Genomic DNA, 11,902 nt, shown 5'->3' with positions numbered 1-11,902 from the left:
CCAGGTCTTGAATCAACTTTTCTTGACAATCCTCTCAAGGCAGCAGCTATCCATGTTGCTTGTGCACCTTTTCCTACCACACTGTTCCATTCCAGTCAACTTTCCAACAATATGCTTTCATACAGCACTCTGACAACAGCTGCCTTTTCAGCAGTGACCTTCTGTGGCCTGAACTCTTTGTAGAGGGTGTTGACAATCGTCTTCTTGACAACTTTAAAGTCAGCAGTCTTCCCAGTGATTGCATGATTTTCATGAACTATCAGTGCTAATCATCAAAATTAAATAAAGCTTTGAAATATTTATATTGAGCTACACTAATAATGATAGACGACGTGACTAGTCGCTAAAGCAAAGCCAAAATATCTTGACCGGTTCTTGCCTTAACTGTGTGATATACAACCACAACATAAGTTGTTCTGCTGTAAACTGTGCTAACTCCTATTCTGAGAGATCTCGAGGATTATTGCAGTTTATGTACGAAGTTGAATTTGTGTTTTGAAGGCTAACCTAATGAGTAAATTAATTCTAATGTAATGTCTGGTAAGCTAAGGGTACAAGTCATTTATAGACGAGACAGAAAGAAGCTTTTTTTTAAAATATATATATATATGTATATATATGTATATATATTTATTTATAGCATACAAGAAGCACACAGCAAGCATCCATGACAGTCTAAGACAGTTACGATTGTGATGTCTGTCCTATCCAGACTCGATTTGATGCCACCAGAAGCCAGCACTGTCCATTTCTGCAATATTTTGGCTTCACATCTGTACAATGAGGAAGTGGTTGCACATCATCCTTATTTATATACTATGATGCCAACAAGTAGGAATTGGCAAAAATATGAATGACGTTGGTATTGCAACATATATAGACGTCAACTCTACTAACTCTATATTATGTGTGTTACTTAAAGCAAGTTAACAGTGGAGAATGAGCTGCATCACATAGAACAGCTGGAAACAGTGGAGATCTTCAGGTAATCAAACAACTGTGTTTAATATTTTAGTGTATAACGAATGGACAGAGTTGAACTGTACCAGTGAAGCTGCACCAGAGGAGCTAGAGGAACATTCTATGGTGGCTCATGAGGTACACACTAATTAAGAAACTCTTAATACACTTTGAATGCATTTGTTATATGTAAATTATCATACAATGCTTATGTATCTTGTGACACTGCTTGGTGTTGCGATCTTTTCAGGGTTTCCTGTATGTGTTTGGAGGCATGTTGGATTCCGCGTACAACAAGTGTAGATGTGCTCTCTGGGTATTTGACATTGGTGAGTTTGTGTGTGGAGGTGCATGCATGGTGCAAGTTAAACCAGCTACTCGTCCTCAAGGTTTTGTCAGCACACTGTCAGGCTTAAAAGATAAAACTTGTTGTTACATGTTGATTCCCGTCTCACACCTCCAAGCCCCTGTGAGATTATTCACTACGATGGCTCACACCTGATTGTGAAACCTGTGAAAGCAGTCACACTCTGATGCGTTTGCAATACCTGCATAATTAGCAGTAACATAGGAAAATACAATTGATGCTAACAAATATTAGTCATGTGAAGTAACTTCAACAACCTAAAGCTACCTTGAGCTGCATGTTGCTGTTACTTACACTTCAAAATTCCACAGCTTGTTGGTTCCTGCCTGTTTTAGTTTGGCTGGCCAAGCTGCGTGCCTGTTTCAACATAACTTTAATTGATTATCACCTCTTTGACATATGTCTTGTACTTGACATGGTTCATTTAAATACTATGTCCACCGTACAGTGGGTGAAAAACAATAGTTCCCCATGTTTGTGTTTAAAAAAATGTGTTTACAAGGAAGGTAATACTTCCTACGAAGACAACTAAGGTGGTTATGTATTTTAAATTACCCATATGTATGGCTTGCATTTCCAGGTAACTTTTTTTCTTAACATTGGACCAAAACAGCTATGTGTAGCTTTGGTTTTGTTGGTTAAATTCAGTGCTGTAGTTTAAATTAAATGATGTTTTATATAGTATCTGACATATACCAATCTGCCTAATGTTGTTCTGCTGGACATGGACTGGCTTTGAGGACTATCATGACCATTTTCAATGAACTAATTTATTTTCAATTAGGGCTCTACTTTACTTTATTTTCCTTTGCTGTGTGTGTGTTTCAGCAAAGCAGAAGTGGGTACACTGCCAGGGAAAGACAAGAAGTCCTCAGGTACACAATGCTTTCATTTTAGGATAATATGGCGTTGTAGCAGATATTATGAAACAACTATCTGTTCCTCTCGCTCCTGCCAAGTTTCTTTGTTAGTTTTCTTATAGAGAACAATTTTAGAAGATTCGATCCTTAATGGCACATAAGTGAATGTACTGCATTGCTGTTTGTTTGTGAACGAAAACAGCATTGGTAAAAAAGTCGCAGAATAGCTGCCATACTATTATCAATAGTGTTAGCAAGCAAGGTTAAACCTTTATCAACAGAAGAATGACATTACAGTACAGGACAAAAACTAAAAAAAAAAAAAAATAATAACATGCATTTCATTGGATAATATAGTAATCTTCACACTTATATTATTAAGAAATTTAAATGCCAAAGAATTATTAAGAAATGTTAAGAACATCGATTCTAGAAAAAAAACACGTATTGAATCAAAAGTATATTTACAGTTGTAAAGAAAATACAGTTCACAGGTATTGATATAAACCACAACGAGGAGCTTGGGAAAGTGCAAGGCTAGAACTTGTCTACTCCCTGCTGTCTTAAATCCAGTTATGTGAGATGTAGTCTTATGGGCTCTCTGGAGAACCTTAATGAGACAAATACATTAAAAAAAAATAAAAAATCAAACAAAAAATCTAAATACAAGGAAATATACCTTCGAGTTAATAGCCTGCCATCTTGTGTGTGTTGTTGTGTTTTTGTTTCCATATTTGCAGACCCAAATGCCTACCAACAGAAAAGGACACAGTGCTGTGGTGGTTGGCTCTGCCATGCTCATGTATGGAGGTTTTGTAGACATAAAAGGATCCTCACAGGACTTTTGGAAGTTGGAGTTTGGTGAGTACATTTTATTTTTGTTACAATGTGGGGGGAAAAAACCCTATTAAAAAATGGGAAATCCACTTTACAGCAGCCTCTCTCTGCAATTTTGACACATTTTTCTTTCACGTGAACTAGTTGTCCATCCAAGTTTTTAGAATATATTTATTCCGATTGTATTAAGGATGTCATGGTGTAAATTTGCCTTTGACACAACAAGATTGAGGGCATACGTTCTATACAAATAATGAGGGAGGTTTATGTAATGTTATGTGGAAAAGTCTTTTACGTTGTCAGACAAGCATTTCTGCAGACTGTCTCACATGCGTCTGCACACAGAAAGCTCTGTGTTCATAGCTTGATTATCAAGACGGTAACATGTTGTGACTCAGCCTTTATTTCATGTGCACTGCTTGCACTGTGTGTTTACAGTGCAAGCTGCAATATGTGCTGTAATTGTTGGTACGTGTGTGTCTACATGCATGACAGATACCATGACTTGGTCGGTGCTGAGTGGTTCTCAGCAGGGCTCATTAGGGCCCGGTCCTAGACATAGTCACTCGGCCATGGCCTATCTGGGCTGCATGTACCTGTTTGGGGGCTTAAAAGGCTTGCGGGAGCAGAGAGACTTCTGGAAGTGGAATTCCACCAGCCAGACATGGAGTTCCCTCAAAAACAAGTGAGTGATTCATCTGTTATTTGGTCTTTTGGAAATGGCCAGTAGTGCAGTAAAATGTACTACTGAATATGCAGAAGGATGTCAACATGCTGAATACATTACATTTGGCTAGGTTCCAAGAGAACTCTTACTGTCTTCAAAATGTAAAATATTGCTGCTTAAAGTCCCTCTCTGGTCATTAATTAATCCACTGAAATACAGAATTTAAAAAGCTTCATATTTAGAGTTGTTTTCCCATTACATTTTTCTTAAAATAACACTGTTTACTTTAGAATAAGCAATTATTGGAATCCCTACATCTCTCCACCCACATTTCCCGCACGCTTTCACTTAAGCACATCAACTCCCCTCTCCTCAAACACTGTAAAACTGCTGTGCACTACACAATGGCAAGTTGTATAATTGCACCCTGCAAATTTAAAGGATTGCTTCTTCAGGTTTGTTATGTATGAAATCCAGAAGCAAATCCTAAATCTGTGTTATTGAGAATTTTGCTGGTACGCTGTTTGAAATTGGAAATACTAAATCATAGTATTGCCTGTTTATTTTGTCCTTGAAATGTCTCTGGGACTGTACAAATAAACATCATATGGACATGTTAAAACTTGAGGAAAAAATAGATATTTACCAGATTTTAACTCATTCTTTAACAAATCTAAACTTTTTGATTCTTTAGATCTGGTTGGTTAACTGTCCAAACATTATTATTTCAAGATAAAGCTTACTGTCACACATTTGAAGGGTCTGACATGTGTCAGGCTGTGTAAGCCTGTACAGTGGGTGTGTCACAGGAAGAGTGATTGTTGGAGCAAGATGTAGCTACAGTTGGAACCAGAGGTTTGCGTAGAAGTCATGTGTACAACAACACATAACCTTTTTTTTCTCACTGTCTGACATTAAATCAGACTAAACTTTTCCTGTTTTAGGTCAGTTGGGATTACCACCATTATTTCTATTTGCTAAATTACGGAATGATGAGAGAGAGATTTCGTTAGAGAATTTTTTACTACTTTCTTCAAAGTCAGAAGTTTACATACACTAAGATTATATCGTCTAATTATTTGTTAAAGCCCAGATGATGATGTCATGGCTTTGGAAGCTTTTGATAGGTTAATTGACAACATCAGAGTTAATTGGAGGCACACCTGTGGATGTATTTTAAGGCACACCTCAAACACTCTGCTTCCTTTTGTGACAACATGGAAAATCAGCCATGATATCAGGAAGAGAATTGTGGACCTCCATAAGTCTGGTTCATCTTTGTGTACAATTTCCAGATGGCTGAAGGTGGCACATAACCTGTCACTGAGTAATACAGGCTCACAAGAAGAGACTGTGAAAATTCATATTGTAGTCTGTAGTAACAAATAAGGCAAAAAATAGTTCTGAGTAATACTAGACTTTTTCATGTATGTATGAGAGGAAGAGCTCGACTATATAAGTGACTAAAAAGATTCAGGCTGAGTTGCGCTTTAACAGACAAGGCATACACACAATTGTTAAGACAATCAGAAAAGTTGAATACAAGCTGCTTGTTTAGAGTAGCGGAATAGTAAGCTCGCCACATTGTCTACTTCACTTTATTTGGAACTGAAAGTGAGTGTAAAACTTTGCACACACAATTGTGGAAGTTCAATGCGGATGTCAAGTCACGGATCAGGTTCAGAGACTCAAACGCGGACAAAGACTCGGCAGATGAGAGGGTGCAATCAAAAGAGAATTTATTTACTGTAAATAATGTTTTACAGGAAGTAGGAATCATCAACTCCAACATCAAAACAACCAGTTCCCTGTAGCAGGCTGGTGGAAAAACTGTCAGGAAAACAAAGAATCAATGAACAGAACTATTTAGCGATTACGCTACACAGAACTACAAATCAGGTTTCAAAATACTAAACGGGGTTACTGAAAGACTAAGCAAGAGATCAAAGCTTACTGACAAACTGGGGATGAAGCTGGTCCAGGCTGACGTTTCGGTAGCAGGAGCTGAGTGTGGATAATCCAGACAAGATGATCGGTAGACGGAATCAGATGGGTAGTGGCCGGTGGGGTCTTCAGGCACGGGACAGGGTCAGAACTAGGGCACAAGAAGAAACAGGATTTCTTAAACAGGATTCAGTAATTTCCCAGGCCTGGGATAAATAAAGTATTTTTCTATTCTATTCTATTCTATTCTATTCTATTCTAGGATTACAACGCAGAACTTGAGATCGAAAATCAAACTTACAGACTGGGCCAGGGCTCACTAACTGGAGATAGTTTATAGCATCAAGTCGTGGTCTGCTGGTGCCTTGTATGTGAAGGGTGAATGAGCAATAAGGAGAGGTTCTTGCATGCCTTACCTTGCCCAGCTCCATCCAACTACTTAGCAGAAGGTGCAGCATTTTGATTTGAGTCCAATTATTACCTTACTTCAATAGGTAGCCAAATCTTTGAAAGGCACATTCATGTTGTATTAAATTAAAATGATCTCTTAAATGTCTTTGATCAGGAAAACAAACTAGATTTGCACATCTTTATGTGGGCTTCGTTGTAAATAATGTTAATTCATGTTACATTCTTTGACAGCTGAGAGGAGTTGATTGGATTTGTTTCAGAAACATTGTCAAGAAATGATAACCAAAGGACCTCCTGGACATCTGTTCCTATTTATAAAATTCAGATGTTTTTAGAACATGCCTGCTTTTGCAGTTCTGCAGTACTGATTGTATGTGTTCAGTATAACATTGGAATATCCACTACATCATGGTCACAGCTGGAGATCAGACTAAAGGTCAATTCACACAATACACATTGTGTTGTGTGTTCCTTCCTGCTAACACCACCTATGCTTGTTTTCCTCAGGTCCGGTCCCCCCAGACTGATGGGCCACTCAGCTGTGGCCTATAAGGACAGTATGCTTCTCTTTGGGGGAGGCGAGAGCCAAACCTCTCCAATGAACTGCCTGTGGAGGTATAGCTTTCATACTCAGACCTGGGACCAAGTCAGCACATTCCCAGGCTCCAACCCCCCTGACAAGATTCACCACTGCTGTGTTGGGCTCGGTCCCAGCTATAGGTCTAACACCAGCAGTCCCTGCTCCAGCTCCGAACTGCAGCACAGGTCGCTAGATGGGAAACACAGGCCCTTTAAGAACAAATGTTTCCCTGCCCCGCTCAGTTTTCTGGGGTCAGAGGCTGCTATAGAGCTGGAGACGTTCAGTCCAGACAAGTGCTATCACAGCAAAACACTCCAAAATTCTTCAGAAGGGAACACAAGTAAAGAAGCTTTGATGGGGAAAGATGCACAGTGGATTGGAAGCTGTTTGACCTTTGAGAACAAAGCTTTCAGGAAACAGTGGAGCTACACTGAGGAGGAGCTGCTTAAGGAGGAGACAGAAGATATTGCCCAGCATCTGCCTGATCTGCTGCTGGTTCTAGGGGGAAGACCTTGCACCAGACACAAGCCTATCTCCATGTGGCAAATGACCCTGACTGACTCATAACAGCCAACAACAATTTTTACATTTCTTTCTATTAGGGAGAAGCATTAAAAAAACAGTGTTACATTATCACTTCACCTGTATGAAATCTTATGTTTAAATGTTTACTGACGTTTTGTGAATGACAATATAGTTTGACATATTTTTATAACTTTTTTGTGTTATCAAAAGCAATTCTGAGTTAACATTTATGTGTTTCTGCTGGCACACTGGAATTAATATATAATGTCCTTAGAATGGTGTGCTGAATGTGTTCCCCCACTTATACCTACAGAAACATACAAAGAAAATCGCCAAACCAACATGCTCAGTTCTTGTATGTTGCCTCGTATTGAAAGTCATACTTTGACATAGCCCCCACAAGCTTCCAAATCTGCTTAAGGCACAATAAACAATTATTTTCGTACACTACGAACTGAAAGCAATTTGAGAGTTTGAGAGGTGACAATAATGCCTACAGTATAACCTAAATCACACAAGAGGGCGCCAAGGCTCAACATTTTGCCTGATGGTCCTATAAAGGCAAAGAAAAGACTCAGTCATTAGCATGGGATGTAAACAGTGCCATATACACTTTTGGCCAGCCCAGTGAAAGGCATTACCCCACAACCAGCAACTACCATGTTATAAAGGATATCTCTAGTTTTCAGGCATACCTCTGAATACAAATTCATTTGAACTGAGAGAAATGTATGTAAACAATGAGGATTCCAAGATTTTATTTCCAGCAATTATCAGTGCTTGCTCTTCACATGAAGTTAGAGTTTTGACAAAGAAGCTCACATTATTAGAATATTAATGCCGAAAGAAAACTGATTGACTGATGGGTCCTGGACTTTCTGACCGAAAGTTGAAAAGAACATCTCCAACTCCATCACGCTGAGCACTGGATCTCCTCAAGGCTGTATACTCACACTGTTGTTTACACCGCTAACACACAACTGTGCAGCCCCACATGAGGGATTCCAGGTCACCATGTTTGCTGATGATCCCACAGTAGTGGGACTCATTCACGGGAACAAAGAATCAATGTACCGAAATGGAGTGAAACACCTAGAGGGCTGGTGCAGTAAGAACAACCTGCTGCTCAAAACAAAGGAGATGATCATTGACTTCCGAAGGTCACATCCTGAGCATGCTCCTCTCAGCATCAGCGGCTGCACAGTGGAGAGAGTGGAGAACATCAAGTTCCTTGGAGTGCAGATCTCGCAGGACCTGAGCTGGAATAAGAACACCGCAGTGATCATCAAACGGTCCCAGCAGAGACTGCATATCCTGAGGAAGCTGAAACAAGCTTCTCTCCCTGCCAGCATCCTCAGGACTTTTTACAGAGGTGTGGTGGAGAGTGTTCTGACATCCTGCATCTCAACTTGGTCCTCCAGGTGCAATATGTCAGATGGAAAAGACCTGCAGAGGATAGTTAGAGGAGCTGAGAGGGTCATCGGAGTTTCCCTCACCTCTGTCCAAGAACTTTTCCAGAGCTGCTGCAGGAGCAGGACACTGAACATTGTCAGGGACTCCTCACACCCTCTCCAAGAACTGTTTGAACTGCTGCCATCAGGCAAACGTTTCCAGTGCATGAAAGGACGAACCTCCAGACTGATCCACAGCTTCATTCCACAAGTTGTCAGAATGCTGAACTGCTGATCCAGATATGCAAACACTTCTTTATTTAAATTGCTTTAAGTTGTTGGATCCTGAAGAAACGCTCTCTCGTCTTGCCTGTACTACTGTGTATGTACAGCAAAATTTCAATAAACTTTGATTTGATTGGATCTCAGGAAAAGCAGTAGTTTTATCATATTTACTTCAAGGATTGGCACGTGAATGTAGTATGTGTAATTCTACTTTATTATACAATGTTGTAATGCTTTACCTTAATGACTTAGCGTGATGTCCTGCCAGTAATCAATATTTACCTCACAATTGCTGAATGGCTAAATATTAACATTACTGCATTACGACTTTGATATATGCAGGGAAAACAGAGTCAGAAATGGTGTGCTGCCTGTGGATGTCTGCACAGAACTCCACAAGGACCCAGGTGGACATGGACAGAATTTATATCAACTGGGCTTTAAAGGACTTGTCAGTTCAAAAGTTATTCTTGATAACCCTTAACTCCTAGGCTTCTTTTTTTTCAATTTCCACCTTACAAAACTTACCCAACCCAAGTTCAGTCAGTAGCAACTCCTTAGCTGCAAAGCCTTGGGCTCTAAAGATAAATGACACTTGGGATTATTTAGAAATACTAAATAGTATACTGAAAGGTGTTGACCCCTACAGTTGATGGATCCAGGGGTTCTGTTATGCCATGGGGGCCTTTGATGGCATGTTTTAGGTCCACCTATTCCCTTAGAGGGAAGGGTCGTGTGATGATGTAAATAATATGCTGAGTCACCAGATCGCAACCCAACTGAACACCTACTTTGAACCAAAGCATTGGACAGCACTCTCCACAACCATCGTCACAGCACCACATGAGGGAATATCTTTTGGAAAAATGGAATTCCACTGGTATGTATATATACTGTAAGTCTTCTTGTCCTTTTTCCCAGGACAAAATGAAATCTGAAAAACTGACCATAAACTGACATTTTTACGTCTCTGTAATCCAAACAGTTAATTGGAGAGTAAATAACAGCTTTGTAACTCTGTGTCAGTTACACTTTCTCAACTGTAGTTGTACTAAATGTGTTGCAAAAACCCTTGAAAATGGCCAAAGGATGTGTTTCAATGACACAGAAGCTTCCAGTTGATATGTTTATATCATATTAAATGATATATCATATCTATGTTTCTCAATATGTACATGGTAAGGCTGACACTGTTTTGCTGCTCTTTTTGTTTTGTACTTAATCCTACATGCACCATTCTGACACAATATTCTCCAGAGCATCAAATGTGTATTTATCTAGAGCCAAACATAGTTCTAAACAAATGCAATATTTCCTCCTCTTTATATTAGGCTTGCTACAAACTAGAGTGCCCACTGTTCATGAACTTACTGAGACTCTTTCAAAAATGAATGAGTGTCTATTTGTGAACTATTTTAAAGTGTTGCATCTTCAGCGGGAATTAATAGGCTTGGGATGAGTGCAGCAGAAAATGTAAGTCATAAAATATAGAGAAATGGACTAACTAATGTATGTTGTTGTATCTTTGAAAACCATGGGATCTCCACTTGGATTTAAACCAAAGTCCAGGGGGGTGTGGACAATGTCTGGTTTCGCAACACAAAAGTTGCTGCTTTTAAAGACAATAAGGTCACGTAGGTATTTTCTTACTAAAATCCCAGCAGGAAAAAAACAAGCAATAAGTAATCACGAATGTGCTAAATGGACTCTAAATATACATGTTTAGATTAGGCAAGTAAATCTATTCTAAGAAGACATGTGCTTTGTCTCTGTAAGTAGAGGAACGTAAACTAATCAGCTATTATGCAGCAGGCCAGGCTGCCCTAATCCAACACTGCTGCTGCTCTCCATTTCATTTGACCTATTGCCCTACATTACTGCTCCCACACATTACACAGAGTTGCTCTTGAAAACTAAGACAAAATATATAATATATTATCCAAATGACTGGATACTGGAGTCCTCAACACCACTATATTACCTCTTGGTCTGTTGCAGTGGTTGCCAACTTTTGCTCACTGTTGTCATATACTGAGAGAGCTACTAACTACTGGAAGCTGCGTTGCATCATCAGCGCTGACATGAGCTGTGAGCAGTTTGACCAAACAGAGAATTTTTCCCCCTCTTTAATTTGAAGGGCTTTTGTAGTATCCAAGTATAGAAAAGTGTAGACAATAAAGTATGACTATGTAAAATCTAAAGTATTTAGTAATTACATTTGGACAAATTGTCACAAAGTGTTAAGTCTCTATTGTATTACCTCTTCATTATTACATAACATACACTGGATTTAGAATTCTTTATTATAATATAAATTTAGTTCTAAATTTAAAAAGCTGTAGTTTTTTGCCTCAAGCTACACTCAATATTCCAAAATAATTATGAAAATGTGTTTTAAGATCTTTTTAATATAATTTAACAACAGTCAAAACTGAAACCTCCAGACCCTTTATTTAGTTCATAATAGAAGACCCCTTGTCAGCCATTACAGCCTCAAGTCTTTTCACATCTGGATTTAAGGGGTTCATCTTATTTTTCCTGGATCTTCTTCTCAAGTTCCATTTGACTGGATGGGAAGTGTCTGTGAAGTTCCATCTCTGGATCAGTCCACAGATTTTCTACAGGGTTTAAATCTGATCTTTGGCTGGACCACGCAACACAGTCAGAGACTCGTCCTGAAGTCACTCTTATGTCGTCTTGGCTGTATGTTTTGACTCACCTTTGAACTGATTGTTCAAGTCTCAGGTTGCTTCACTCGACCGATCTATCTGTCTGACTGTCTGTCTACAGAGGCCGGTCAAAGAGTTCTCTTTTTTTATTTAATACAAAAAGGTACACTTTCATATATTCCATGTTAATTACACATAAAGCGAAATATTTCAGGCCTTTCTTTGTTTTGAAATCCAGTATTTCAAAGTATTAGAATATTTCCTATGATCAATCAAAAAAATTAAATAAAATAAAAGGATTTACAAGAACAAAAATGTTTACCCTCTAAAAATATGCTAATTTATACATGCAATACTTGGTTGGGTCACCTTTAATGACAATCACTGCATCAGTGCGGTGTGGCAT

The 11,902-nt window shown here is 38.9% G+C and overlaps 1 protein-coding gene across 2 annotated transcripts in view; it reads left to right on the top strand.

The window, feature by feature from the left end:
* The window catches only part of klhdc3l (kelch domain containing 3-like), a 13,897-nt gene extending 6,405 nt beyond the window's left edge, over positions 1-7,492 (top strand). For both annotated transcript variants that reach the window (XM_008281115.1, XM_008281116.1), the window contains exons 3-8: positions 1,016-1,098; positions 1,211-1,289; positions 2,156-2,202; positions 2,928-3,048; positions 3,520-3,709; positions 6,554-7,492. In XM_008281115.1, the coding sequence (XP_008279337.1) occupies positions 1,016-1,098; positions 1,211-1,289; positions 2,156-2,202; positions 2,928-3,048; positions 3,520-3,709; positions 6,554-7,193 (1,160 nt within the window). In that variant the 3' untranslated portion in view covers positions 7,194-7,492. The remainder of the gene's footprint in view (positions 1-1,015; positions 1,099-1,210; positions 1,290-2,155; positions 2,203-2,927; positions 3,049-3,519; positions 3,710-6,553) is intronic.
* Positions 7,493-11,902: the final 4,410 nt, after the last annotated feature.

This window comes from Stegastes partitus, unplaced genomic scaffold (genome assembly GCF_000690725.1).
Source record: "Stegastes partitus isolate 25-593 unplaced genomic scaffold, Stegastes_partitus-1.0.2 Scaffold223, whole genome shotgun sequence".
Taxonomy (NCBI): Eukaryota; Metazoa; Chordata; class Actinopteri; family Pomacentridae; genus Stegastes; species Stegastes partitus.
Note: the sequence above shows the minus strand (reverse complement) of the source record. Positions and strands in the feature narration are given on the sequence as shown.